Source organism: Salvelinus namaycush, unplaced genomic scaffold, assembly GCF_016432855.1.
Source record: "Salvelinus namaycush isolate Seneca unplaced genomic scaffold, SaNama_1.0 Scaffold115, whole genome shotgun sequence".
In the NCBI taxonomy this organism is placed as follows: domain Eukaryota; kingdom Metazoa; phylum Chordata; class Actinopteri; order Salmoniformes; family Salmonidae; genus Salvelinus; species Salvelinus namaycush.
In genome coordinates this window covers 257,907-285,633 of record NW_024057842.1, presented here as the reverse complement: position 1 = coordinate 285,633, position 27,727 = coordinate 257,907, and the positions used below count along the sequence as shown (strand labels likewise).

The 27,727-nt window shown below is 43.5% G+C and overlaps 1 protein-coding gene across 2 annotated transcripts in view; it reads left to right on the top strand.

Annotated features, from left to right (window-relative positions):
• Nucleotides 1-27,192, top strand: part of capn3a (calpain 3a, (p94)) — a 75,984-nt gene extending 48,792 nt beyond the window's left edge. For both annotated transcript variants that reach the window (XM_038982396.1, XM_038982395.1), the window contains 7 exons: nt 20,072-20,129; nt 21,710-21,774; nt 24,342-24,410; nt 24,535-24,613; nt 25,662-25,778; nt 26,219-26,271; nt 27,166-27,192. In XM_038982396.1, coding sequence (XP_038838324.1) covers nt 20,072-20,129; nt 21,710-21,774; nt 24,342-24,410; nt 24,535-24,613; nt 25,662-25,778; nt 26,219-26,271; nt 27,166-27,192 — 468 coding nt within the window. The remainder of the gene's footprint in view (nt 1-20,071; nt 20,130-21,709; nt 21,775-24,341; nt 24,411-24,534; nt 24,614-25,661; nt 25,779-26,218; nt 26,272-27,165) is intronic.
• The last annotated feature ends 535 nt before the right edge of the window (nt 27,193-27,727 follow it).

The following is a 27,727-nucleotide window of genomic DNA, read 5'->3' as shown; positions in this document are numbered from 1 at the left end:
TGTTATCAGACCTCCTGTATATAACTGTCCTGTTGTTATCAGACCTCCTGTATAACTGTTCTGTTACTGTTGTTATCAGACCTCCTGTATCTGTCCTGTTGTTATCAGACCTCCTGTATATCTGTCCTGTTGTTATCAGACCTCCTGTATAACTGTTCTGTTACTGTTGTTATCAGACCTCCTGTATATAACTGTCCTGTTGTTATCAGACCTCCTGTATATAACTGTCCTGTTGTTATCAGACCTCCTGTATAACTGTTCTGTTACTGTTGTTATCAGACCTCCTGTATATAACTGTCCTGTTGTTATCAGACCTCCTGTATATAACTGTCCTGTTGTTATCAGACCTCCTGTATAACTGTTCTGTTACTGTTGTTATCAGACCTCCTGTATATAACTGTCCTGTTGTTATCAGACCTCCTGTATATAACTGTCCTGTTGTTATCAGACCTCCTGTATAACTGTTCTGTTACTGTTGTTATCAGACCTCCTGTATAACTGTTCTGTTACTGTTGTTATCAGACCTCCTGTATATAACTGTCCTGTTGTTATCAGACCTCCTGTATAACTGTCCTGTTGTTATCAGACCTCCTGTATATCTGTCCTGTTACTGTTGTTATCAGACCTGCTGTATAACTGTTCTGTTACTGTTGTTATCAGACCTCCTGTATATAACTGTCCTGTTGTTATCAGACCTCCTGTATAACTGTTCTGTTACTGTTGTTATCAGACCTCCTGTATATCTGTCCTGTTACTGTTGTTATCAGACCTCCTGTATAACTGTCCTGTTGTTATCAGACCTCCTGTATATCTGTCCTGTTACTGTTGTTATCAGACCTCCTGTATATCTGTCCTGTTACTGTTGTTATCAGACCTGCTGTATAACTGTCCTGTTGTTATCAGACCTCCTGTATATCTGTCCTGTCCTGTTGTTATCAGACCTCCTGTATAACTGTCCTGTTGTTATCAGACCTCCTGTATAACTGTTCTGTTACTGTTGTTATCAGACCTCCTGTATATAACTGTCCTGTTGTTATCAGACCTCCTGTATAACTGTTCTGTTACTGTTGTTATCAGACCTCCTGTATAACTGTCCTGTTGTTATCAGACCTCCTGTATATCTGTCCTGTTACTGTTGTTATCAGACCTCCTGTATAACTGTTCTGTTACTGTTGTTATCAGACCTCCTGTATATAACTGTCCTGTTGTTATCAGACCTCCTGTATAACTGTCCTGTTGTTATCAGACCTCCTGTATATCTGTCCTGTTACTGTTGTTATCAGACCTGCTGTATAACTGTTCTGTTACTGTTGTTATCAGACCTCCTGTATATAACTGTCCTGTTGTTATCAGACCTCCTGTATAACTGTTCTGTTACTGTTGTTATCAGACCTCCTGTATATCTGTCCTGTTACTGTTGTTATCAGACCTCCTGTATAACTGTCCTGTTGTTATCAGACCTCCTGTATATCTGTCCTGTTACTGTTGTTATCAGACCTCCTGTATATCTGTCCTGTTACTGTTGTTATCAGACCTGCTGTATAACTGTCCTGTTGTTATCAGACCTCCTGTATATCTGTCCTGTCCTGTTGTTATCAGACCTCCTGTATAACTGTCCTGTTGTTATCAGACCTCCTGTATAACTGTTCTGTTGTTATCAGACCTCCTGTATAACTGTTCTGTTGTTATCAGACCTCCTGTATATCTGTCCTGTTGTTATCAGACCTCCTGTATAACTGCCCTGTTGTTATCAGACCTCCTGTATAACTGTTCTGTTGTTATCAGACCTCCTGTATAACTGTCCTGTTGTTATCAGACCTCCTGTATAACTGCCCTGTTGTTATCAGACCTCCTGTATATCTGTCATGTTATCAGACCTCCTGTATATCTGTCCTGTTACTGTTGTTATCAGACCTCCTGTATATCTGTCCTGTTATCAGACCTCCTGTATAACTGCCCTGTTGTTATCAGACCTCCTGTATATCTGTCCTGTCCTGTTGTTATCAGACCTCCTGTATAACTGTCCTGTTGTTATCAGACCTCCTGTATAACTGTTCTGTTATCAGACCTCCTGTATAACTGTTCTGTTGTTATCAGACCTCCTGTATATCTGTCCTGTTGTTATCAGACCTCCTGTATAACTGTCCTGTTGTTATCAGACCTCCTGTATAACTGTCCTGTTGTTATCAGACCTCCTGTATATCTGTCCTGTTGTTATCAGACCTCCTGTATAACTGTCCTGTTGTTATCAGACCTCCTGTATAACTGTCCTGTTACTGTTGTTATCAGACCTCCTGTATATCTGTCCTGTTATCAGACCTCCTGTATAACTGCCCTGTTGTTATCAGACCTCCTGTATATCTGTCCTGTTACTGTTGTTATCAGACCTCCTGTATAACTGTCCTGTTGTTATCAGACCTCCTGTATATCTGTCCTGTTACTGTTGTTGTCAGACCTCCTGTATAACTGTCCTGTTGTTATCAGACCTCCTGTATATCTGTCATGTTACTGTTGTTGTCAGACCTCCTGTATATCTGTCCTGTTACTGTTGTTATCAGACCTCCTGTATATCTGTCCTGTTGTTATCAGACCTCCTGTATATATCTGTCCTGTTACTGTTGTTATCAGACCTCCTGTATAACTGTCCTGTTGTTATCAGACCTCCTGTATATCTGTCCTGTTACTGTTGTTGTCAGACCTCCTGTATATCTGTCCTGTTACTGTTGTTATCAGACCTCCTGTATATCTGTCCTGTTGTTATCAGACCTCCTGTATATATCTGTCCTGTTACTGTTGTTATCAGACCTCCTGTATATCTGTCCTGTTACTGTTGTTATCAGACCTCCTGTATATCTGTCCTGTTTTTATCAGACCTCCTGTATATCTGTCCTGTTGTTATCAGACCTCCTGTATATATCTGTCCTGTTACTCTTGTTATCAGACCTCCTGTATATCTGTCATGTTACTGTTGTTATCAGACCTCCTGTATAACTGTCCTGTTGTTATCAGACCTCCTGTATATCTGTCCTGTTGTTATCAGACCTCCTGTATAACTGTCCTGTTGTTATCAGACCTCCTGTATAACTGTCCTGTTGTTATCAGACCTCCTGTATAACTGTCCTGTTGTTATCAGACCTCCTGTATATCTGTCCTGTTGTTATCAGACCTCCTGTATAACTGTCCTGTTGTTATCAGACCTCCTGTATAACTGTCCTGTTGTTATCAGACCTCCTGTATAACTGTCCTGTTGTTATCAGACCTCCTGTATAACTGTCCTGTTGTTATCAGACCTCCTGTATATCTGTCCTGTTGTTATCAGACCTCCTGTATAACTGTCCTGTTGTTATCAGACCTCCTGTATAACTGTCCTGTTGTTATCAGACCTCCTGTATATATCTGTCCTGTTACTGTTGTTATCAGACCTCCTGTATAACTGTTCTGTTACTGTTGTTATCGGACCTCCTGTATAACTGTTCTGTTACTGTTGTTATCAGACCTCCTGTATAACTGTTCTGTTGTTATCAGACCTCCTGTAACGGGCGTCTAAGTCGTTCTCCTCCTCGGACGAGGAGGAGCAAGGATCGGACCAAAATGCAACGGGTGATGAATACATGATGAATTTATTAGACAAGACGAAACACGAAGTACACTTGAATAAATTACAAAATAACAAAAATGACGTAGACCGACCTGAACATGAGAACTTACATAAAACGAAGAACGCACGAACAGGAACAGACTAGACAAACGAAACAGTCCCGTGTGGTACAAACACTGACACGGAAGACAATCACCCACAAACAAACAGTGAGAACAGCCTACCTTAATATGGTTCTCAATCAGAGGAAACGTCAAACACCTGCCCCTGATTGAGAACCATATAAGGCTAATTAACCATGAACCTAAACAAGAAACAAATAACATAGACTGCCCACCCCAACTCACGCCCTGACCATACTAAACAAATACAAAAACAACGGAAAACAGGTCAGGAACGTGACACCTCCTGTATAACTGTCCTGTTGTTATCAGACCTCCTGTATATCTGTCCTGTGTCGTGGAAAATCGTTTCAAATATAATGCTTACAAGAACTTGTGAAATCAAATAGGCTTTTAATACAGAGCATAGCAAGCCGGAATGGTCCGCGGAACACACACCGTTTCCCAGAGCCCTAGCTCTTATATTTATACACACATAGCATTATGTCCATCCCTCATGCAAATGAAGTTTCTTCCCTTAAGTCATTCGCCACCATTATCTTTTAGTTCAGGCTTCCTGCTTGTTCACGCCCAATAACGCCCATATCTGCTTTCAGTTAGATTATAATGGTGGCAGGACCCTTTCTTATCCTAAAAATAATATATGCCTATCTATCCTATAGGCCTACGTCTTTTTAGAAGCAGCTGACTATGGGTCCCTCTATCATTAGTGTGTCAGCAGACCATGTGCCTCTTCCTTTCATTAATGTGTCAATGTACTCTTTGTTTTGTTTGCCTTTATTGGAATCAGCAGACTCTGTGTCTCTTCCTTTCATTAATGTGTCAATGTACTCTTTGTTTTGTTTGCCTTTATTGGAATCAGCAGACTCTGTGTCTCCCCTATCCTTAGTGTGTCCAGTTGTCTTAGGCGCCTATGTGTCTCCCTGTCTTCCTGTGGTCTGTTTTTAATGTTCAGCTGTCCTATACGTCTATGTGCTGTCCTATACGTCTATGTGCTGTCCTATACATCTATGTGTTATCTATGTGTCTCATTTACTCCCACAAATCCCTCCTCTGGGGCTAATTAGCCCCATAAATTATACAAATATGACCTTGGGATAGTGAATGAGAATACCTATGATGGACAAGAAAATACAAAAACAGAGTAAAGCATATAAACCAACTGGACCAAACATCTCCAAATTATTAATACTAAATAGGAGTAAAAGATCCAATTAGAAACATTAATGAAAACCTAACTAGACCAAACATCTCTAGTAATTCATAAGAGTAAAAGATCTAATTTGGTATAGAACTAATAAAGATTAATATATTACATTTTTGATGAAGCATGAGCATGTAGGTACCTAGCCTTGCCTGAGGTTATCTCAGTTATGTGAAAATTAAAAATAAAAATAAAAGATAATACAATGAGTATAATAATAATATTGAATATGAGAAAATTAAAAATTAAAATAAAATAATACAATGAGTATAATAATAAATTGAATATGAGAAAATCAGAGACCTACATGCAGTTACAAAAGAAAATTGACACAACATCATTCTAAATTTAAGCATTTCAACATGATCCTCCCTCGCAGACACCTCTCTAATAAAGTGATATCAATGATACCAACCTTTGTTAGAAGATTAAGGACATGGTCCGTAGACACTTGTAACCGGAATACCCTCTGTTACCTAGCATGTTTTTGAAATTAACCTAGTTTTTAGAAGGAAAAACTAACTTTAATTAAAAGAAAACATATATATTCATTGAAATATGTATCTAAAAATTAAACCAAACATACAAAAACACAAGGCCTTAAGCAAAAATAGATATACTAACATCCTTACATAGGAGCACAGTCCTCACCCTTACAGATACTACAATCTGCTCTTTGACATTTTGCGCAAAACAGGGGGTCTCCGTGATGGTCATGGCCCTCCGCATTAAATTTTGTGCACCACTTGCACTTACCGCGCAAATGACACTTTTTGTGGACATGTACGAGTATACATTCCTCTGGATTTGGGAATACAGCATATACAGGTAGACCATCCTTACGAAAACCGTGGCATGCATATCCACCTCCAGGAACTACTCCATGTAGACAGTTTGGATTACCAAAGGGGCAGTCAAGAGGTCCACCAACCGCATTGCAGGGCTGTCCATTTTTGTCGGTATAATGGCCTGGGCTCCCAGGTACCGGATTAATTATCACAGGAGGATCAGCTCTCCTTACAGACATCTGTTTAACCGTTGTCTGGACCACAAGTGATTTTACCAAGGGTAAAACACAACAAAATATAATACCCAGAGCCAACAAGCCTCCTCCCAGCATAATAGCCATCCTAGCAAACATAGCTCCCCACTTTCCTAATGCTAGGTCTAGCCAATCCCAAACATGAGAGTCAAACCCAGCATTTGCCTTAACTTCTGCTCGTAGTCCTTTAAGTTTAGCCATAGCAATAGCAAAGGATCCATTAGGTGCAGTGTTATTGGGGATAAAGGTGCAACAATCATCCCCAAACATAACACAAACTCCACCCTTCTCCGCTAAGAGCCAATTGAGAGCCTGTCTATTTTGCCAAGTCATTTTACTGGTAGCCTGTACCTGCTCCCCCAACGCCGTTAGAGCCGAGTCAGTATAGTTAATGAATCTCTGTTGGTTATAGTATATGTAATTAATCCACTCTAAGTTTTTATTTGGTGTTATCCACAAAAATATAGATTCAAATCCTGATTTAACTTCATCTCTTGCCTTGAACTCCCGAGGTACACCTCTAGGCTGTCCAATTGCATCAAGGTATACCTCAGGGTCTTTCTCATACGCCCTTTTAACTCTAGGATTAACATAGTCATCATGGGGTGATTTAATAATGGTAACCTGTTGAATTGCTCTAACTAAGGCACAAAGACCAATCCATCCATTAGGCAATACATTCAACAATTTGTTTTTTCCACACATCCAGAAACTATCCGCAATACATCTGTCCTGATTCTTTAACATAGTGAGAGATGGTGCAACCTGAGTTATTTCACCACACAACCCTTTTCTATTCATTATCCACCCTTTATCATTATTTCTACGAACTCCCGCATTCTCTAGCACCCAAATAATATCACATTCTACAGTGGTGTTTCCTACATCAATTCCTTCGGTGTCATGGCTGTAAAAACATTCATATTTTCCTTTAACCACAGTACTTCTGTCTAATTGAGGTCCATTTAATTCAGTTCTAATGTCATAGGCAGCACAATCATTGTCTCCCAACCTAGTCTCGTTCAACATGGTTCTGCCTCTAGTGCTCCCTCGAGCAATCCTACATTCTATGTCACACAAGGGAATAGAATACTTTCTATTGGTACAATGATCATTTTTCCAATTTGCACAGTTTTTAAATGATGCTGGTTCAGGGACTATTATGAGATCAGACAAAGGTGATTTACTACACAAAATACAATTGTCCATTTTGTGTTTGTTTGCCGTATACTTAGCCCATTTGTACCATTCGTTCTTCACTTCTTCTTCTTGTGTGATGTCCTTGAGTGGTTCTGAGTCTGATATATCTATTTCTGTCATCTTTACAATGTTCTTGTCTTGAGGTAGGTCATTAGAGTTTGTCAACAAGTTCCAGATTTCATTAAAGAATCCTTTTGGCTCTGATGTCTCAGGTTTCCTTGTGGTTACCGTGGTCTGCTTGGTAAGAGCAGTTTATGTCATCTTAGTGGTAGTTACTGTGGTCGTCACATCAGCCGCCACCGTGGTTGTCGTTGTTCTAGTTGTCACAGGCTGTTCTTGTTCAGGTGCAGGTGTAGGACCTAATTTAATAAATGTGTTACTGTTTCCTTCACTCAGTCCTGTTCTTGCTATTTCAATTACAAATTCTTCACCTTCTGCTGGTGCGATCTTGTTCATGATAAACACCCATTTTTCCACATATTTAATTACTGTCAGTTCACATCCTTTAGGGTCCCAAACAACTTCTCCCTTTGTTTGATGATGTGTCCATCCACAGAGCGGTTCCTCCGGTAGGGATTTCATCCTCCATACAGAAACTGTCTTTTGTTCTCCTGGTTCTGTTAGAATTTGTGGCGGAACAGAAAATCTAACCCTGTCCATCTTTTTACCTCGTTCGACAGGTTCCTCTCTTCTCTTCCTGTTTTTACCATATGTCTTGATCGTGAGTGCGTGCATCATCTTCGTATTGCTCTCTGTTGTTCTTGCTCTGTCATTGTCACTGTTCTTTTGTGGTCCTAATTTCAATTGTTCAGTGAGGGGACCAGGTAAGGGCTGAAAAGTCAATTGTGGGGAAATCCCCATTCCTTTCATCTTGTGGGACTTCTGTTCTTCCTTGCAAGGTCTCTCCTTCTGTTCTTGGTAAGGCTTCTCCTCCGCTTTCTTCCCCTGTTGTTCCCTCCTCAGGCCGGACTGGGCTTCCATCTGGGAAGGCGTCCATCTCAGGGAAGAGATGTTCCCATTCTGTAGGTGATACTTCGGGGTCCCACTGTGGAGGGCTTCCGTCAACGAGGTCTGCCACAACAGGTATATCGTCAGGAGTAGCAGGCATGTTACTCGCCCCCATTCCTGGACTTTCTGGCCATACTGGAGGAAGCTTTGGTTGTTTGTCCCTTTTCTTTTCAGCCTTTTTTCCCCTGGTACTTCTTCTGAGTGCGTTAGTTGATGCACTCGTCGTATCTTGGCTTGTATCTGGTCTGCCATTTTCTTGACTCTTCCCCGGCGTTTCTCTTGTTCCCGCTGCTCCTGCTCCCTCCGGGCTCCCGCCTGGTGAATCAGCATCCTCTGTGTCCTCATCTCTCTGTCGGGACTCGGGTGCAGTGGTTTAGATGATACCACGTCTTGCTTCCTTTCACTTGGACGGCCGTGTTTGTGGCTGCTGCCACCTCGTAGGGTCCTTCTCTCCTCGGCTGATCCCACTTCCTTCGGAACACTTGAACGTAGACCAGATCTCCTGGTATCACTGGGAGAGGTCCTTCCGGACCCGGCTCAGGCACCGTCTTTTTCTCCTGTGAATATATAGCTTTGTGTATTTTGGTTAGGTACATCACATACGATTTTAATTCACTTTGCAATATATCTAAGGAGGGACCTTTATACAGTCCTCCTAACATTGGTATAGGCATGGGTCGACCCGTAAGCATTTCATGCGGCGATAGGTGCGTGTTTCTGTTAGTTTCCATGCGACAACTCATTAGTGCAAGCGGTAAAGCATCCACCCAATTGAGTCCTGTAGATCTACAAATCTTTGTTATCTTGTTTTTCAGAGTCCCGTTAACTCTCTCAACCATCCCCTGCGATTGGGGATGATAGACACATCCCAGCCTTTGTTTCATCCTTAGCTGTTGTATTTTTGTTTTTACAACTTTTTGTATAAACGCTGAACCATTGTCTGAGCTAATTTCGGACGGAATCCCAAATCTGGGAATTACTTCTGTTGATAAGAATTTTATCACTGTTCCTGACCCCTGATCCGCCGATGGTATTGCTTCTACCCATCTACTGAACCTGTCTATGATAACTAACATGTACCTTTTACCCCGTATAGGTTTTATCATGTCTACATAGTCCATCACGATGTGTCTAAACGGGCCTTCTGGAACCGGTATGTGACCTATAGGCGTGGTTATACCTTTACGTATGTTGTTCTTCGCACATATTTCACATTTTGACAAGATCTCATCTACTGTTGCCTGTAGATATGGTGACCAAAAACCTTGTTTTTTGATTTTTCTTATCACCTCCCCCCTTGCACAATGATCAATATCATGTGCATCATTAATTAGTAGCGTCAAGAGAGTGGTGGTGGCTAATATGGCACCGTCATGTGTTCTCCATATCCCATGTCTATCTACAGAGGCCCCCCTCTGTAGCCAGGTATTTTGTTCAGTTATTCCAGCCCTAGCCTGAATTTGAATTAACTCAGCCGGAGATGTAATAGGTCCAATCACAACTATGTCCATCAATGGTGCAATGAGAATTGGGACAACGCATCTGGATGCTTTTTTGGCAGCTTCATCTGCTGCATTATTGCCCCTAATGACAAAATCATTGCCTTTTTTGTGTGCTTGACACTTGATTATTGCTAGTTTCCGAGGATACATTAATGCTGTCATTAATTTAACAATTTGTGCGTGATGTTGGATGGGAGTTCCATCACTCTTTTTAAATCCTCTCTGTTTCCAGACTGCACCAAACAAATGGCATACACCGTGTGCGTAAGCGGAATCAGTATAGATATTAACTGTTTTACCTCTTCCTAGCACACATGCTGCAGTCAGAGCCTGTAATTCAGCTAGCTGGGCTGAGCAAGGCTGAGGACAATGTTCTAATATTTCCTCAGTGAAAGCTTTCCCCTTTTGCTTAACTACCGCAAACCCTGCATGATTACCTGTATAATCTTTAAAACAAGAACCATCTACAAAGTAACTTTCCAGGCTATATCCCTCTTGATCTATTAATGGAATTGATTCTAAGTCTGGACGTAGTTTGGTAAATGTTAAAGCCTCGGCTACACAATCATGTGCTTCTCCCTCAAAATCAAATTGAACCCTTTCTGCTTTATTCACAGTGCTACATCTTTTAATGAGAACGTCTGGATACGTGAGTAAGCTCATATAATCCATCGTCCTTGCATTAGTTAACACAAATTTGCCCTGCTCTATCAACTCCACTATTTTATGATGAGTGCTGATAATTACCGGATATCCCATGGTTATAGTTGACGCTTTGTCATATGCATAATGCAACGCTGCCAATCCTTGATAACACGGTGGGTATCCCTGAGCTACCGGATCTAATTTAGAGCTATAATAGGCAATAGGTTGTTTCTTCCTACCATTTTTTTTTTACATTTACATTTTAGTCATTTAGCAGACGCTCTTATCCAGAGCGACTTACAGTAGAGTGCATACATTTTATTACATTTTACATACTGAGACAAGGATATCCCTACCGGCCAAACCCTCCCTAACCCGGACGACGCTATGCCAATTGTGCGTCGCCCCACGGACCTCCCGGTTGCGGCCGGCTGCGACAGAGCCTGGGCGCGAACCCAGCCCAGCCTGGGCGCGAACCCAGAGACTCTGGTGGCGCAGCTAGCACTGCGATGCAGTGCCCTAGACCACTGCGCCACCCGGGAGGTTGGCTACATGGTTGGCTACATGGTTGGCTACATGGTTGGCTACATACCACTACATGTTTCTTGCATAAGAACAGCTGCTGCATAATTGTTGCACCTGTTTGCTACATATAACAAGAATGGTTTAGTGTAATCTGGGGTTGCTAGAGCTGGTGCTGTTTGCATTTCTGTTTTAAGTGTTTCGAAAGCAACCAACGCATCAGTGTTCCTCTCTAGTTTTGCTCTTAGATTAAGCTGTCCAGCTTCTTTCATTATTTCTCTCAGAGGAGCTGTTTTAACTACATACTCTTCTATCCAATCAGAGCTAAACCCTGTCATTCCCAAAAAGGTCATCATTTGAGCTACTGTTTGTGGCAAGGGTGCTTTGCTAATACCCTCTAGCTGGCCTGGGGCTATTGCTTTGGTTCCATGAGCTATTGTTCTGCCTAAGTACTCAATTTGGGGTTGACAGTACTGTAGTTTTGTTTTAGAGACTTTGTGTCCCCCTTCAGCTAGTCGCTGCAGTACTTTTATTGAGTCAGAATGACATTGTTCCAGAGTTGAGGCACAGATCAACAGGTCATCCACATATTGGATCAGTGTGCCATCTAACATTAATTCCTCCAAATCGGCTCTCAATATCTGATTGAAAAGATGCGGACTATGCTTAAATCCTTGTGGCGTTCTAGTATAAGACAGAGTTTTGCCCCTATATCTAAACGCAAACAAATGTCTGCACTCCTCCGCCAGGGGTATACTAAAAAACGCTCCACATAGGTCAATAACCGTGAAGTATTTGGCATCCGGGGGAACATTGGTCAGCAGCGTGTGAGGGTTTGGGACTTCAGCGGGACAATCCTGCGCTATATCGTTAACAGCTCTTAGGTCATGGACCAGTCTCCATTTCTTACCATCGGCTTTAAGAACAGGTAGCAAAGGTGTATTGCAACAACTGGGCATCTCTATCAATACACCTGCCCTGAGCTTCTATTGTCAATCTTATTCCTTCTTCAGCCTCAGGCTTCATAGGATACTGGGTTTTCCATGGAAGTTTGGCGTCAGGTTTTATTTTGACACAAACAGGACTAGCAGATTGAACTAGTCTGTATCGTGTTGCGACCATACCTCGGTTGGTATGGTCTTCTCCATTTCTGCTCTAAGTTCACTAATTAGTCCTAGTCCTTCACCTAACACTACCTGCTGGCCTGCACTAACCTCTACCTCCCTTGGATCTCCAATCAACATAGTAGTGGTAACTATTTTGATAAATGATTTATCCTTTGAATGAAAGATTAATGGATTGTCCGTTTTATCCCACCTCTTTTTCCCAGCTTCCTTCATCATTGATCCTAGATCTTTAGATGTATAACCCTGATTTACCAGTAATGTAATGTGAGGGACAGAGTCAGAGACATTGAACCATTTCTGCACAAATTCAGACCCGTCTCCGTCCATTACATCCATTGCGGCTCCCTGCTTTCCAATAACTATATACTGAGACATTATTGGTGCTTTCCTTCCATTTGCCCCCATAACATTTACATTTACATTTAAGTCATTTAGCAGACGCTCTTATCCAGAGCGACTTACAAGTACATACATTCATACTTTTTTTTTGTACTGGCCCCCCGTGGGAATCGAACCCACAACCCTGGCGTTGCAAGCGCCATGCTCTACCAACTGAGCCACACGGGGCCCAAAGTTGTTCTAGTAATGGGTCCTGGTGTGGGTCAAATTGCATTGTGCAATGATATTCAGAATTTGCTCTAACTGCTTTAGGTATTTGGGCCTGGATGAATTTACCCCATTTCCTGACAGTTCTATCTACATCTGCTTCAATGCCTCCTAGCCAATATACATTAGCTGTTCCTTCTGTAGCCATCACTGGTAATTGTAATCCTGTTCTTTCAATTATTACTCCATCGGGAGAACATTTAATTTGTATGCCCATCTTGCATAGTGCGTCTCTTCCTAATAGATTAATCGGTGTTTGATCTGACACTAAGATTGGAATTGTGACTGATTTACCGTCAGTTGTTAGACGAACTGGAGCGGTCATTGGAATTAACTGCGTATTTCCCGAGAATCCTATTGTTTTGGCATATTTACCCGACATGGGGAGATGAGAGGCATATTTTGGACTTACACATGTGTAAGTGGCTCCAGTATCTATCATCATGGGCATGCCTCTTTTTTCTATCTGAACCTGCAGTATAGGTTCTTGGTCAGCCCCTGTTGTTATTATTGGAAACTGACCCTCCCCTTTAGGATTCCCTGGGCATCCCTAGTTTTCTTGATTAGGCCCTGACCACAGGGCCTGAAGGTTGGTTGGGGTTGCCCCGCCATTCGTTATTTGGATTCCAACCATTCTGATTTTGTTGGTAGTTTGGGACATTACTTGTTGTTGGTGGTCTACTATTTCTATTTCCTTCCGTTCGATCCTGCCATGGGCGTATAGGGCACTCTCGCCTGTTGTGTCCTGTTTGTTTACATCCCCAACAGGTGCCAGGTGGCCCTCGAGGGTCCTGGTGTCCCTGGCCTTTATCAGATTGTACATTTTTCTGTTGTTTTTTCCCACCATTCCCCTTCGGGGGCTGTGTATACACATTTACTACTGGCGGTGCAGTTGACACTTGGGCCCGCCCAGGGCCGAACAGCTGTGGCTCTCCTGGGGAGACAGCAGCCATTGTTCCCATCTCTGGCCCAGGGGTCGTGACGGCAGCCTGGACTTTTCTTCTTCCCTTTGTTGGTTAGTTCATCCAACTGCAGCTGGGTCAGTCTTCTCTGAATGTCTCTCCCTTGATCCATCTGTCTCTGTTCATCCTTTCTGTGTTTCTCCACTGCGTGGACCACATAGTCACAGAATTCCCTGTAAGGTTTTGAAGTAAGTCCCACCACATCCTCCAACCTGCTTTTCACTGGCTGGGGCATGGCTTCTATCACTGAATTCCGGAACATAGTCGTCATTAGTTCATTTCCCTCCGGATCTTGTTCTGTTTCCATCCTCCACCTTTTCAGCTGTCCATGTAGGTAGGTGGCTGGGTTTTCTGTGGCCCCGATAGCTTCACCTCTTAGTGCTTTGGGATCCACTTTTATTGGATATGCTTCTCTTAAAGCGCGCCAGATGGCTGGTCTGTATCTGTTGAACAGTAATCCATCATTTATCACTCCCCCATTTGTGCCATCGATGCCACCGTCCTGCATGATCTCTCCCATAGTACGCATGCTCGTCACCCTGGCCAGTAGTGCCCTTATGTCGCCCACCGCCAGCAAATTCCCCACTGTATGTTCTTCAAAGGTTCTGATCCATTTACCCGCCCCCTCATGTAGATCTGGTAGACGGCCAACCAACCCCTCCAGGTCCTGTGTAGCCCATGGTGTATAATGTCCCTGGGTACCTTTTATCAGAATTGGGCACTGCCCTGCATAGTAACCTTTTTCTTTCTCTGACCCCTTTCTATGAATCCCAACATAGACTTCTGCAGACCTACTCCTCAGGCCCTCATATGGTTTGTGAGACAGACCTTGTTTCTGCCTTCCCCTACTCTTTCCTATTTTTAACCCTTGCCCGTCACATTCCTCCAGTTGCATTGACTTTTGACATTTTCCTTCTCTTTCCCCTTCATTGTATCCAACGCTCACTTCCTCTTCTTCCTCTGAATCACTGCAACTCTGTTCTTTATGATAATCTATTAACATCTCCAGGCCTTTTCTAATGCATTCTTCCTTTCTGTCTTCTTTCCTTTTTTTTATTATATAATCTGGTGGCCCCTCACCTTCCATTCCCCTTTCTATTTCTGCCAGGGTTTGTCTCAGGCCCCCATAGCAATTGAAATCTTCCTCCATCCTAGGTTCTTTTGGAGTCCTTTTCTTGTCTTTTTCTGTTGAACGAGAGGGTGCGCGTGCTGCTTCAGGCACGGCCGTCTCTTCTCCTTCTTCTGTTATCTCTATTTCACCTTTTATATCCATATGACCCTTTATCATTGGAAATTGCCCATTGGAATAAGGTGGGGGGTTAGTCACCCATTCTCCTTTTTTTTCCGTTGTTTTGTCATCTTTCTTCAGCATCTCTCTTGCTGTTTTCATGCTGTTTAACAAACCAGTTCCTTCTTCTTTGAACATTTTCAGTATTTCATTCTCTCTTTCTCGCTTATTTCTCCTTTTTTGTTTCTTGTCATTTGGTTTGTGGTTCTTTATCAGTGTCTCCATTTCCTCACACACAGAGACATCCAATGTTCCCACCGCTGGCCATTTGGTGTTGAGTTTTCTTGTGCGTTTCTCCCATTTTATGGAAGTTTTTATTATTTCTTCTTTGCTCAAGGGATGTCTTGCCCCTAAGATCTCTACTGGTGTTCTATTCATTTTATTTGTTTGGTTTGTTCTGTTATTACAGTTCTAATCAATTTTTAAGATCTCTATCTAATGTCTTACTTTTACCTTTATTTATTTATATTGTCTATACTTCTTATCTCTACTCTATATTCTTATTGTTTGATCCTATGGTAAATGTATTAATGAGGCAAGCCTCTCTTTCTTTCCTTTCTTACCCTGGCCACAATATTTTGCACCCCTCTCTGCCCTTCAGGCTATTTTTAGACCGTAGTTTCTGTGAACACAGAGTGACTAGCGCCTGTTTTTTTTCCCCTCTTACTCTGTTTATACTGTTCATGAATTTTTAATGTGTCCTGGATTTCACTTATTTATCACTCTTTATCTCAACTAACCTAGACTCGTTTTTAACGTTATAGTATAATTTCGGTTTATTGGCGATTCTGCTTTCTCTTTTGTTACACACTGTTCTATTCGTATTATACTATTCGGTTAATGCCTCTTTAATTATTTTTATTTATTATTTGTTTTGACACCTTTTTATTATTCTTACTGCGGTCGCTTACCACTTTATTACATCAGTGTTTTTATCCTTGCTTATAACTTATTTTACTTCGATGTTCCTTAATTTCGTCCCCTCTGCCTAATAGCAGTTAAAGGCACCCTTCTTCAACTCTATACTCTGTCACAGGAGGGCTGCGCGCTCCCTCTTCTGGACGTTCTGCCTAAACACACACAACCTGTCCTTTCTTTATTTCTAATGTTCTATCTTTACACAGATCTACTCATTTCTTTACAACATTCTCATTCATTCGTTTATTTTTCATTCGTTCATTCAATCCCTTTGTTTTTACCTCAAAACAACTTACAGTCTTTCTTTATTGACTTAATACACTTCCTCAACATAAGCCTAGACTGATAGGATTTCTGCAATATGACGAGACTACTGTCTAATCGGATCAGCCTGTCTTCATATCCTATTCACCCACCCCGTACTGATCTCTATTCTATATTAGAGCAATATCGTGGCGTGACCTACTGATTTACAAACCCCCCGTTTAGCTAGACGGAGCGTTTCTTATTCGTAGGATTTCTTTTGCAGTTGAACGCCGCACAATCAGGCCAGCGTTCTTCCTGCGTTCTAAATATTCAACCGTTCAGTCCCCCTCTTTGGAGCGGTATCCATGAATATTTATTTAACTACTTATTTATGTTTTAACCGTATAAGCAGGCAGCTGTAGCCCTGCGCCTGAGCCCAGCCGCTCAGCCAGAGGGTACGAACAGTCGCACTAGCCAGCCCACACAAAGCCCCCAACATGAATGGCCCAACGAGAGGGGCAGTCCGAATCACACACCCGACACGGGTCGCTCGCTCAGGTTGATTGAGGTGTGTTTACGCACATCTCAAAACAGATCCCGAAACGGTCGAGCCCGGCCAAGCAGAATCAGACGGAACAACTCCCCCAATCAAACCAGACACGTGGGTCCGTTCAAGCAGTCCGACCAGTGCAAATGCCCGCCCCCTCCGCCCAAACACCCGACACACGCGAAGTTCACAGCTCCCGTTCACTCAGTCACTAGACATGCGTGTACATCTATATTTGCTATACAATTCCCAAGCTTACACATACATGCAAATTTATTGAATTTCAAAAGTTCTTTCGTTCTTATTGTTTTTAGGAAATTTTAGAGAGAGACCTACTTGACGTCCCTCCTGCTGAGACAGGATCCCTGAAGCAATCTACACAAACATTTCAACTATTGTAAGAACTTGCTTACCTTGTTATAGTTGGGCGGCCACCCTTGTTTGCCAGATTGCCCAAAGAACCCGTCGTCAGCCAAGAACGTCCCAGTCCCTGTCACTCCTGGCCAAGCTCGCCAAGTTATGTCGTGGAAAATCGGTTCAAATATAACGCTTACAAGAACTTGTGAAATCAAATAGGCTTTTAATACAGAGTATAGCAAGCCGGAATGGTCCGCGGAACACACATCGTTTCCCAGAGCCCTAGCTCTTATATTTATACACACATAGCATTATGTCCATCCCTCATGCAAATGAAGTTTCTTCCCTTAAGTCATTCGCCACCATTATCTTTTAGTTCAGGCTTCCTGCTTGTTCACGCCCAATAACGCCCATATCTGCTTTCAGTTAGATTATAGTGTGTCAGCAGACCATGTGTCTCTTCTTTTCATTATTGTGTCAATGTACTCTTTGTTTTGTTTGCCTTTATTGGAATCAGCAGACTCTGTCACTCTTCCTTTCATTAATGTGTCAATGTACTCTTTGTTTTGTTTGCCCTTATTGGAATCAGCAGACTCTGTGTCTCTTCCTTTCATTAATGTGTCAATGTACTCTTTGTTTTGTTTGCCCTTATTGGAATCAGCAGACTCTGTGTCTCTTCCTTTCATTAATGTGTCAATGTACTCTTTGTTTTGTTTGCCTTTATTGGAATCAGCAGACTCTGTGTCTCTTCCTTTCATTAATGTGTCAATGTACTCTTTGTTTTGTTTGCCTTTATTGGAATCAGCAGACTCCGTGTCTCCCCTATCCTTAGTGTGTCCAGTTGTCTTAGGCGCCTATGTGTCTCCCTGTCTTCCTGTGGTCTGTTTTTAATGTTCAGCTGTCCTATACGTCTATGTGCTGTCCTATACATCTATGTGTTATCTATGTGTCTCATTTACTCCCACACCTGTTACTGTTGTTATCAGACCTCCTGTATAACTGTTCTGTTGTTATCAGACCTCCTGTATAACTGTCCTGTTGTTATCAGACCTCCTGTATAACTGTCCTGTTGTTATCAGACCTCCTGTATAACTGTCCTGTTGTTATCAGTAACAGGACAGATGTATAACTGTCCTGTATAACTGTCCTGTTGTTATCAGACCTCCTGTATAACTGTCCTGTTGTTATCAGACCTCCTGTATAACTGTCCTGTTGTTATCAGACCTCCTGTATATCTGTTCTGTTACTGTTGTTATCAGACCTCCTGTATATATCTGTCCTGTTACTGTTGTTATCAGACCTCCTGTATAACTGTCCTGTTGTTATCAGACCTCCTGTATATATCTGTCCTGTTACTGTTATCAGACCTCCTGTATATCTGTCCTGTTGTTATCAGACCTGTATATATCTGTCCTGTTACTGTTGTTATCAGACCTCCTGTATAACTGTCCTGTTGTTATCAGACCTCCTGTATATCTGTTATGTTACTGTTGTTATCAGACCTCCTGTATATATCTGTCCTGTTACTGTTGTTATCAGACCTCCTGTATATATCTGTCCTGTTACTGTTGTTATCAGACCTCCTGTATAATTGTCCTGTTGTTATCAGACCTCTTGTATAACTGTCCTGTTGTTATCAGACCTCCTGTATAACTGTCCTGTTATCAGACCTCCTGTATAACTGTTATGTTGTTATCAGACATCCTGTATATCTGTCCTGTTGTTATCAGACCTCCTGTATAACTGTCCTGTTGTTATCAGACCTCCTGTATAACTGTCCTGTTGTTATCAGACCTCCTGTATATCTGTTCTGTTACTGTTGTTATCAGAACTCCTGTATAACTGTCCTGTTGTTATCAGACCTCCTGTATATCTGTCCTGTTACTGTTGTTATCAGACCTCCTGTATAACTGTCCTGTTGTTATCAGACCTCCTGTATATCTGTTCTGTTACTGTTGTTATCAGACCTCCTGTATAACTGTCCTGTTGTTATCAGACCTCCTGTATAACTGTCCTGTTGTTATCAGACCTCCTGTATATCTGTCCTGTTACTGTTGTTATCAGACCTCCTGTATAACTGTCCTGTTGTTATCAGACCTCCTGTATATATCTGTCCTGTTACTGTTGTTATCAGACCTCCTGTATATATCTGTCCTGTTACTGTTGTTATCAGACCTCCTGTATAACTGTCCTGTTGTTATCAGACCTCCTGTATAACTGTCCTGTTGTTATCAGACCTCCTGTATATCTGTCCTGTTGTTATCAGACCTCCTGTATAACTGTCCTGTTGTTATCAGACCTCCTGTATATCTGTCCTGTTGTTATCAGACCTCCTGTATATATCTGTCCTGTTACTGTTGTTATCAGACCTCCTGTATAACTGTCCTGTTGTTATCAGACCTCCTGTATATCTGTCCTGTTGTTATCAGACCTCCTGTATATCTGTACTGTTACTGTTGTTATCAGACCTCCTGTATATATCTGTCCTGTTACTGTTGTTATCAGACCTCCTGTATATATCTGTCCTGTTACTGTTGTTATCAGACCTCCTGTATATATCTGTCCTGTTACTGTTGTTATCAGACCTCCTGTATATATCTGTCCTGTTACTGTTATCAGACCTCCTGTATAATTGTCCTGTTGTTATCAGACCTCCTGTATAACTGTCCTGTTGTTATCAGACCTCCTGTATAACTGTCCTGTTGTTATCAGACCTCCTGTATATATCTGTCCTGTTACTGTTATCAGACCTCCTGTATAACTGTCCTGTTGTTATCAGACCTCCTGTATAACTGTCCTGTTGTTATCAGACCTCCTGTATATATCTGTTCTGTTACTGTTGTTATCAGACCTCCTGTATATATCTGTCCTGTTACTGTTGTTATCAGACATGGGTTCATATACTTTATCTACACTTGACTGAGCTTGCCTGGTGAAATGAATGGCTCAATCAAATGTTTTAAGTATTATCAACAAACAAAAAAAGTCAAACGATTTGAACTCAGAACTCTGGTTATCAAATTAATTTGATGAGGTTCTATGAATCAGGTGAGGAGGCTTTCGGACATCACAAGATAAACACAAAAAAACTACTGGCATTGAAACAATAACAATGTGTCCAGATTATAGACTCAGGTGAGTTCATATGTCCTTCTCCCGCTTTCTCCTCTCTCACAGGAAATGGAAATTACCGCCAACGAGCTGAAGAATGTACTCAACAGGGTTGTCTCCATACGTAAGACTAAGCGTGTTTCTCAATATGCATACAACCGTGCTCCACGCGCTTATGTTCTGAGTTCGTTCCCCCGAGGAGGTTCTCTTGAGGAACGTTCTCCGAGGAGGTTCCCTTGAGTAGGTTCTCCGAGGAGGTTCTCTTGAGGAACGTTCTCCGAGGAGGTTCTCTTGAGGAACGTTCTCCGAGGAGGTTCTCTTGAGGAACGTTCTCCCGAGGAGGTTCTCTTGAGGAACGTTCTCCGAGGAGGTTCTCTTGAGGAACGTTCTCCGAGGAGGTTCTCTTGAGGAACGTTCTCCCGAGGAGGTTCTCTTGAGGAACGTTCTCCCGAGGAGGTTCTCTTGAGGAACGTTCTCCGAGGAGGTTCTCTTGAGGAACGTTCTCCGAGGAGGTTCTCTTGAGGAACGTTCTCCGAGGAGGTTCTCTTGAGGAACGTTCTCCCGAGGAGGTTCTCTTGAGGAACGTTCTCCGAGGAGGTTCTCTTGAGTACGTTCTTGTGAGGACGATAGTGTGGAAAATGCATAAAATGTCACATTTGAGAAGCACTCTGTGCTAGTGTAACGGATGTGAAATGGCTAGCTAGTTAGCGGTGGTGCGCGGTAATAGCGTTTCAATCGGTTACGTCACTCGCTTTGAGACCTTGAAGTAGTGGTTCCCCTTGCTCTGCAAGGGCCACGGCTTTTGTGGAGCGATGGGTAACGATGCTTCGTGGGTGACTGTTGTTGATGTGTGCAGAGGGTCCCTGGTTCGCGTTACACTAACGCTAATGCATCAACGTTACCTTTGACCAAAACAGACGAAACAAGATATACCTAAATCTTAAAGTTTTACTTCATAATTATCAGCAAGCTATATGTGAATCGTATTAATCTAGCGAGCCAGCAAGTTTTACATGTAAAAAACGACCCAAAACTAAAAACTAATAGATGGCCAAAGTTAGCTTAAGATTTTTTGTGGGTAGCTAGCTAGCTACCAATTCTTCATCAGTTAGCCAGCTATCTACGACACTACAGTTGGTATTGTAGGCAGGTAAACATGCCCAAATGAACACAGTATGTATTTATTAACGTATTAAAGATAAACTATTGTTGTCAGGCAATTTATGAGATGTGAATGGACAACTTTTCATTCTTTAGTCAGAGTTAAATTTCTTTCGCTTCAGCTCAAAACCAGTCGCCATTTATTTTTTCAGGAAATGTTCCGTCGTTTTTTTTTTTTACGTGGTTGCATTACATTATGTCAACAATCCCGGGATTATTTCAGTTGAAGATTGCGTCGATGTATGCAAACCAAGTACGCATCTGAGAAGGGCCCTCCGTGCTCCGTTTCGCATACTTTGAATTTGACTCGTTCTCTCCGACCGTTGTGCGCTCCAATTCACATGCATATTAAGAAACATCCTAAAACTACACATTACAGTCATCTTCCTCATCCTTAGAGAAGGGCGTCAACAAGGCCCCGTTTATGTTTACGTAGTCTGTCAATGACAGATTAGCCCTGCGCTGACACTTGATTCAACTATATTTAGGGTTTGTTAGTGATTGGTTGATTAGTTATAGTACCTCTCTCTCTCTTTCCCACAGATAAGGACCTGAACACAGAGGGGTTTAGCCTGGAGAGCTGCAGGAGCATGATCTCTCTCATGGACGTATCCTCTGTATCTGTGTTGTCTGTAGATAGAGACCTTCCCAGGTCAGGTTGTGTTGTCTGTAGATAGAGACCCTCCCAGGTCAGGTTGTGTTGTCTGTAGATAGAGACCCTCCCAGGTCAGGTTGTGTTGTCTGTAGATAGAGACCCTCCCAGGTCAGGTTGTCTGTAGATAGAGACCCTCCCAGGTCAGGTTGTGTTGTCTGTAGATAGAGACCCTCCCAGGTCAGGTTGTGTTGTCTGTAGATAGAGACCCTCCCAGGTCAGGTTGTGTTGTGTGTAGATAGAGACCCTCCCAGGTCAGGTTGTCTGTAGATAGAGACCCTCCCAGGTCAGGTTGTGTTGTCTGTAGATAGAGATCCTCCCAGGTCAGGTTGTGTTGTCTGTAGATAGAGATCCTCCCAGGTCAGGTTGTGTTGTCTGTAGATAGAGACTCTCCCAGGTCAGGTTGTGTTGTCTGTAGATAGAGACCCTCCCAGGTCAGGTTGTGTTGTCTGTAGATAGAGACCCTCCCAGGTCAGGTTGTCTGTAGACAGAGACGCACCCTGGTCAGGTTGTGTTGTCTGTAGATAGAGACCCTCCCAGGTCAGGTTGTGTTGTCTGTAGATAGAGACCCTCCCAGGTCAGGTTGTGTTGTCTGTAGATAGAGACCCTCCCAGGTCAGGTTGTGTTGTCTGTAGATAGAGACCCTCCCAGGTCAGGTTGTGTTGTCTGTAGATAGAGACCCTCCCAGGTCAGGTTGTGTTGTCTGTAGATAGAGACCCTCCCAGGTCAGGTTGTGTTGTCTGTAGATAGAGACCCTCCCAGGTCAGGTTGTGTTGTGTGTAGATAGAGACCCTCCCAGGTCAGGTTGTGTTGTGTGTAGATAGAGACCCTCCCAGGTCAGGTTGTGTTGTCTGTAGATAGAGACCCTCCCGGGTCAGGTTGTCTGTAGGCAGAGACCCTCCCAGGTCAGGCTGTGTTGTCTGTAGATAGAGACCCTCCCAGGTCAGGTTGTGTTGTCTGTAGATAGAGACCCTCCCAGGTCAGGTTGTGTTGTCTGTAGATAGAGACCCTCCCAGGTCAGGTTGTGTTGTCTGTAGATAGAGACCCTCCCAGGTCAGGTTGTGTTGTCTGTAGATAGAGACCCTCCCAGGTCAGGTTGTGTTGTCTGTAGATAGAGACCCTCCCAGGTCAGGTTGTGTTGTCTGTAGATAGAGACCCTCCCAGGTCAGGTTGTGTTGTCTGTAGATAGAGACCCTCCCAGGTCAGGTTGTGTTGTCTGTAGATAGAGACCCTCCCAGGTCAGGTTGTGTTGTCTGTAGATAGAGACCCTCCCAGGTCAGGTTGTGTTGTCTGTAGATAGAGACCCTCCCAGGTCAGGTTGTGTTGTCTGTAGATAGAGACCCTCCCGGGTCAGGTTGTGTTGTCTGTAGATAGAGACCCTCCCAGGTCAGGTTGTGTTGTCTGTAGATAGAGACCCTCCCAGGTCAGGTTGTGTTGTCTGTAGATAGAGACCCTCCCGGGTCAGGCTGTATTGTGTGTAGATAGAGACCCTCCCAGGTCAGGTTGTGTTGTCTGTAGATAGAGACCCTCCCAGGTCAGGTTGTGTTGTCTGTAGATAGAGACCCGCCCGGGTCAGGCTGTGTTGTGTGTAGATAGAGACCCTCCCAAGTCAGGTTGTGTTGTCTGTAGATAGAGACCCTCCCAGGTCAGGTTGTCTGTAGATAGAGACCCTCCCAGGTCAGGTTGTGTTGTCTGTAGATAGAGACCCGCCCAGGTCAGGTTGTGTTGTCTGTAGATAGAGACTCTCCCAGGTCAGTTTGTGTTGTCTGTAGATAGAGACCCTCCCAGGTCAGGTTGTGTTGTCTGTAGATAGAGACCCGCCCAGGTCAGGTTGTGTTGTCTGTAGATAGAGACCCTCCCAAGTCAGGTTGTGTTGTCTGTAGATAGAGACCCTCCCGGGTCAGGCTGTGATGTCTGTAGATAGAGACCCTCCCAGGTCAGGTTGTGTCGTCTGTAGATAGAGACCCTCCCAGGTCAGGTTGTGTTGTCTGTAGATAGAGACCCTCCCAGGTCAGGTTGTGTTGTCTGTAGATAGAGACCCGTCCGGGTCAGGTTGTGTTGTCTACAGCAGTGGTTCTCAAACCTCTCCTCAGGACCCCACAGACATTTTCACAATTTAGTTGTAGTCCTGAACTAGCTCACCTTATTCACTTAGTAAAAGGGCTTGAGGATTAGTTTACAATTTGAATGAGATGTGCTAGCTCAGGAAAACATGTAGAACGTGCAGCAGTTGTGGGTCCCCATGAAAGGTCTGAATAAACTAGAGAGAACACAGCCTGTTGGGACTACAGACATGGCCTACGGCGGACAAACATCAGGGCCAAATTCACCTTTTACTGCAGTAGTTCTCAGTAGCCCGAGGTCATGGGTGTTACAGAAAATACCTGATGACGTATACTAACGTAACAACCAGGAAGTGTTGAAAAAGCTTATTCAGAGTACGTGACTTTGTTGACAGGAAGTGATTGTGAGTTTCCATGTTGACGTCCGCCCACTGTGGTCTTAACTAAAGCTAACGTCTAGATGGACGGGACTGGCAGACTCAACCTGCAGGAGTTCAGACATCTCTGGAACAAGATCAAACAGTGGCAGGTGAGAATGCTCTTCTTCATCATCCTCATCTTCTTCTTCTTCAGAATACTGTGTTTCTCTCCACTCTCGATGACACTGTAAATAGGGTCAGATTTGTAGATTTAAGAAATGCTCTGTTTCTCAGGGAATCTTTCGACACTATAGCTCGGACCAGGCTGGTATCATCAACAGCTACGAGATGAGAAATGCCGTCAACGATGCAGGTTAGTTACCAGATACGATAGAATAGAATAGACAGGTAGATCGTATTCCTGTTTCAGCATCTACAACAAGATAGAAAGACATGTCCTCTATAGCAGTGGTGTAAAGTACTTAAGTAGTACTTAAAAGTATTTTTACTTAAGTCGTTTTTTGGGGGTATCTGTACTTTACCATTTGTATTTTTGACAACTTTTACTTTAATTACATTCGTAAAGAAAATAATGTACCATTTACTCCATACATTTTCCCTGACACCCAAAAGGTCTCGTTACATTTTGAATTTGCACACACTGCATATAGATTTTTCTACTGTATTATTGACTGTATGTTTGTTTTACTCCATGTGTAACTCTGTGTTGTTGTTTGTGTCGCACTGCTTTGCTTTATCTTGGCCAGGTCGCAGTTGTAAATGAGAACTTGTTCTCAACTGGCCTACCTGGTTAAATAAAGGTGAAATTAAAATGCTAAGCTGGATAGGAAAATTATCCAATTCACACACTTATCAAGAGAACATCCCTGGCCATCCCTTCTAGCCTCTGATCTGGAGGACTCACTAAACAGAGAACATCCCTGGTCATCCCTTCTAGCCTCTGATCTGGAGGACTCACTAAACAGAGAACATCCCTGGTCATCCCTACTGCCTCTGATCTGGAGGACTCACTAAACAGAGAACATTGCTCTGACATGAACTGTCAACTGTGGAACCACATGACACGTCGTTTTTGGTATCATTAAGTTTGTTTTCAGTGTATTAATAAACTCAGCATAAATAGCGTTCTCCAGCTTCTATTTTAACCACACCCAAAGTCCCACTTTGTTGCACAATGTTACCAGGGTCTATGAGCCAGGAATTCAAGCCCGAGGGACGAGGTAAGAAAAGTGTTCAAGAATATCTGTGACATTGTTAGAGGTCATTTAAAAAGTGAAGAGTAAATGTATCCAGACCCTGGAATTAACGGACTCCATCCACTCCACAGTCTAATCTCTACGTCCAATATATTTTACAGTCTTGTCTCTAACTCAGTTGTTGTGTCCTTGTGCCCCATTCAGGCTTCCGTCTCAACAATCAGCTCTATGACATCATCACCATGCGTTACGCCAACGAGGACATGAACATCGACTTTAACAGTTTCATCAGCTGTCTGGTCCGGCTGGAAGCCATGTTCAGTAAGTCCTTACATTAGACTGCTACCTACCTACCAGTCCTCACAGACTGCTACCTACCTACCAGTCCTCACAGACTGCTACCTACCTACCAGTCCTCACAGACTGCTACCTACCTACCAGTCCTCACATTAGACTGCTACCTACCTACCAGTCCTCACATTAGACTGCTACCTACCTACCAGTCCTCACAGACTGCTACCTACCTACCAGTCCTCACATTAGACTGCTACCTACCTACCAGTCCTCACATTAGACTGCTACCTACCATGCGTTACGCCAACAAGGACATGAACATAGACTTTAACAGTTTCATCAGCTGTCTGGTCCGGCTGGAAGCCATGTTCAGTAAGTCACTGACACACGCTTCACCTTCGTATTCTGTCTGCCATGTTCATGTTTTATTGATTGATTGATGAAATGGGGTGTTTTTGTTTTTGCAGGGGCGTTCCAAGCCTTTGATCAGGATGGTACGATCAGACTTAGTGTCTTGGAGGTAAGCTGCTAATGCTAATGCTACACAGTATGATGATGAATAACGTGGAACAAACATGATGGTACTATTGCCTTAGGGGCTGTCTTGACAGAAGATGTTTGTCAGCGCGCTAACTGATACTCTATGTCCCGACTGATACGACCCCTCTATGTCCCGACTGATAATACCCCTCTATGTCCCGACTGATTGGACCCCTCTATGTCCCGAATGATACGACCCCTCTATGTCCCGACTGATAGGACCCCTCTATGTCCCGACTGATACGACCCCTCTATGTCCCGACTGATAGGACCCCTCTATGTCCCGACTGATACGACCCCTCTATGTCCCGACTGATACGACCCCTCTATGTCCCGACTGATACGACCCCTCTATGTCCCGACTGATACGACCCCTCTATGTCCCGACTGATACGACCCCTCTATGTCCCGACTGATACGACCCCTCTATGTCCCGACTGATACGACCCCTCTATGTCCCGACTGATACGACCCCTCTATGTCCCGACTGATACGACCCCTCTATGTCCCGACTGATACTACCCCTCTATGTCCCGACTGATACTACCCCTCTATGTCCCGACTGATACGACCCCTCTATGTCCCGACTGATACGACCCCTCTATGTCCCGACTGATACGACCCCTCTATGTCCCGACTGATACGACCCCTCTATGTCCCGACTGATACTACCCCTCTATGTCCCGACGGATACGACCCCTCTATGTCCCGACGGATACGACCCCTCTATGTCCCGACGGATACGACCCCTCTATGTCCCGACGGATACGACCCCTCTATGTCCCGACGGATACGACCCCTCTATGTCCCGACTGATACTACCCCTCATTGTCCCGACTGATACTACCCCTCTATGTCTCTCCTCATTGTCCAGTGGCTCCAGCTGACCATGTATGCCTAGATTGCCAGACAGGTCTTCTCAGCCAGATGTCCTCCCAGGTGAGACCCATCCCACATGAACAGAGCAGAACTATATGACAGGAATGTACCTCAATACTGACTGTCCCAAAACGTAGCCCTAACCCTGCCTGTACGACCAGCTCCTTCACCCCTCAGTCCTCACAGACTGCTACCTACCAGTCCAGTCCTCACATTAGACTGCTACCTTCCAGTCCAGTCCTCACATTAGACTGCTACCTACCAGTCCAGTCCTCACATTAGACTGCTACCTACCAGTCCTCACATTAGACTGCTACCTACCAGTCCTCACATTAGACTGCTACCTACCAGTCCTCACATTAGACTGCTACCTACCAGTCCTCACATTAGACTGCTACCTACCAGTCCAGTCCTCACATTAGACTGCTACCTACCAGTCCAGTCCTCACATTAGACTGCTACCTACCAGTCCTCACATTAGACTGCTACCTACCAGTCCTCACATTAGACTGCTACCTACCTACCAGTCCTCACATTAGACTGCTACCTACCTACCA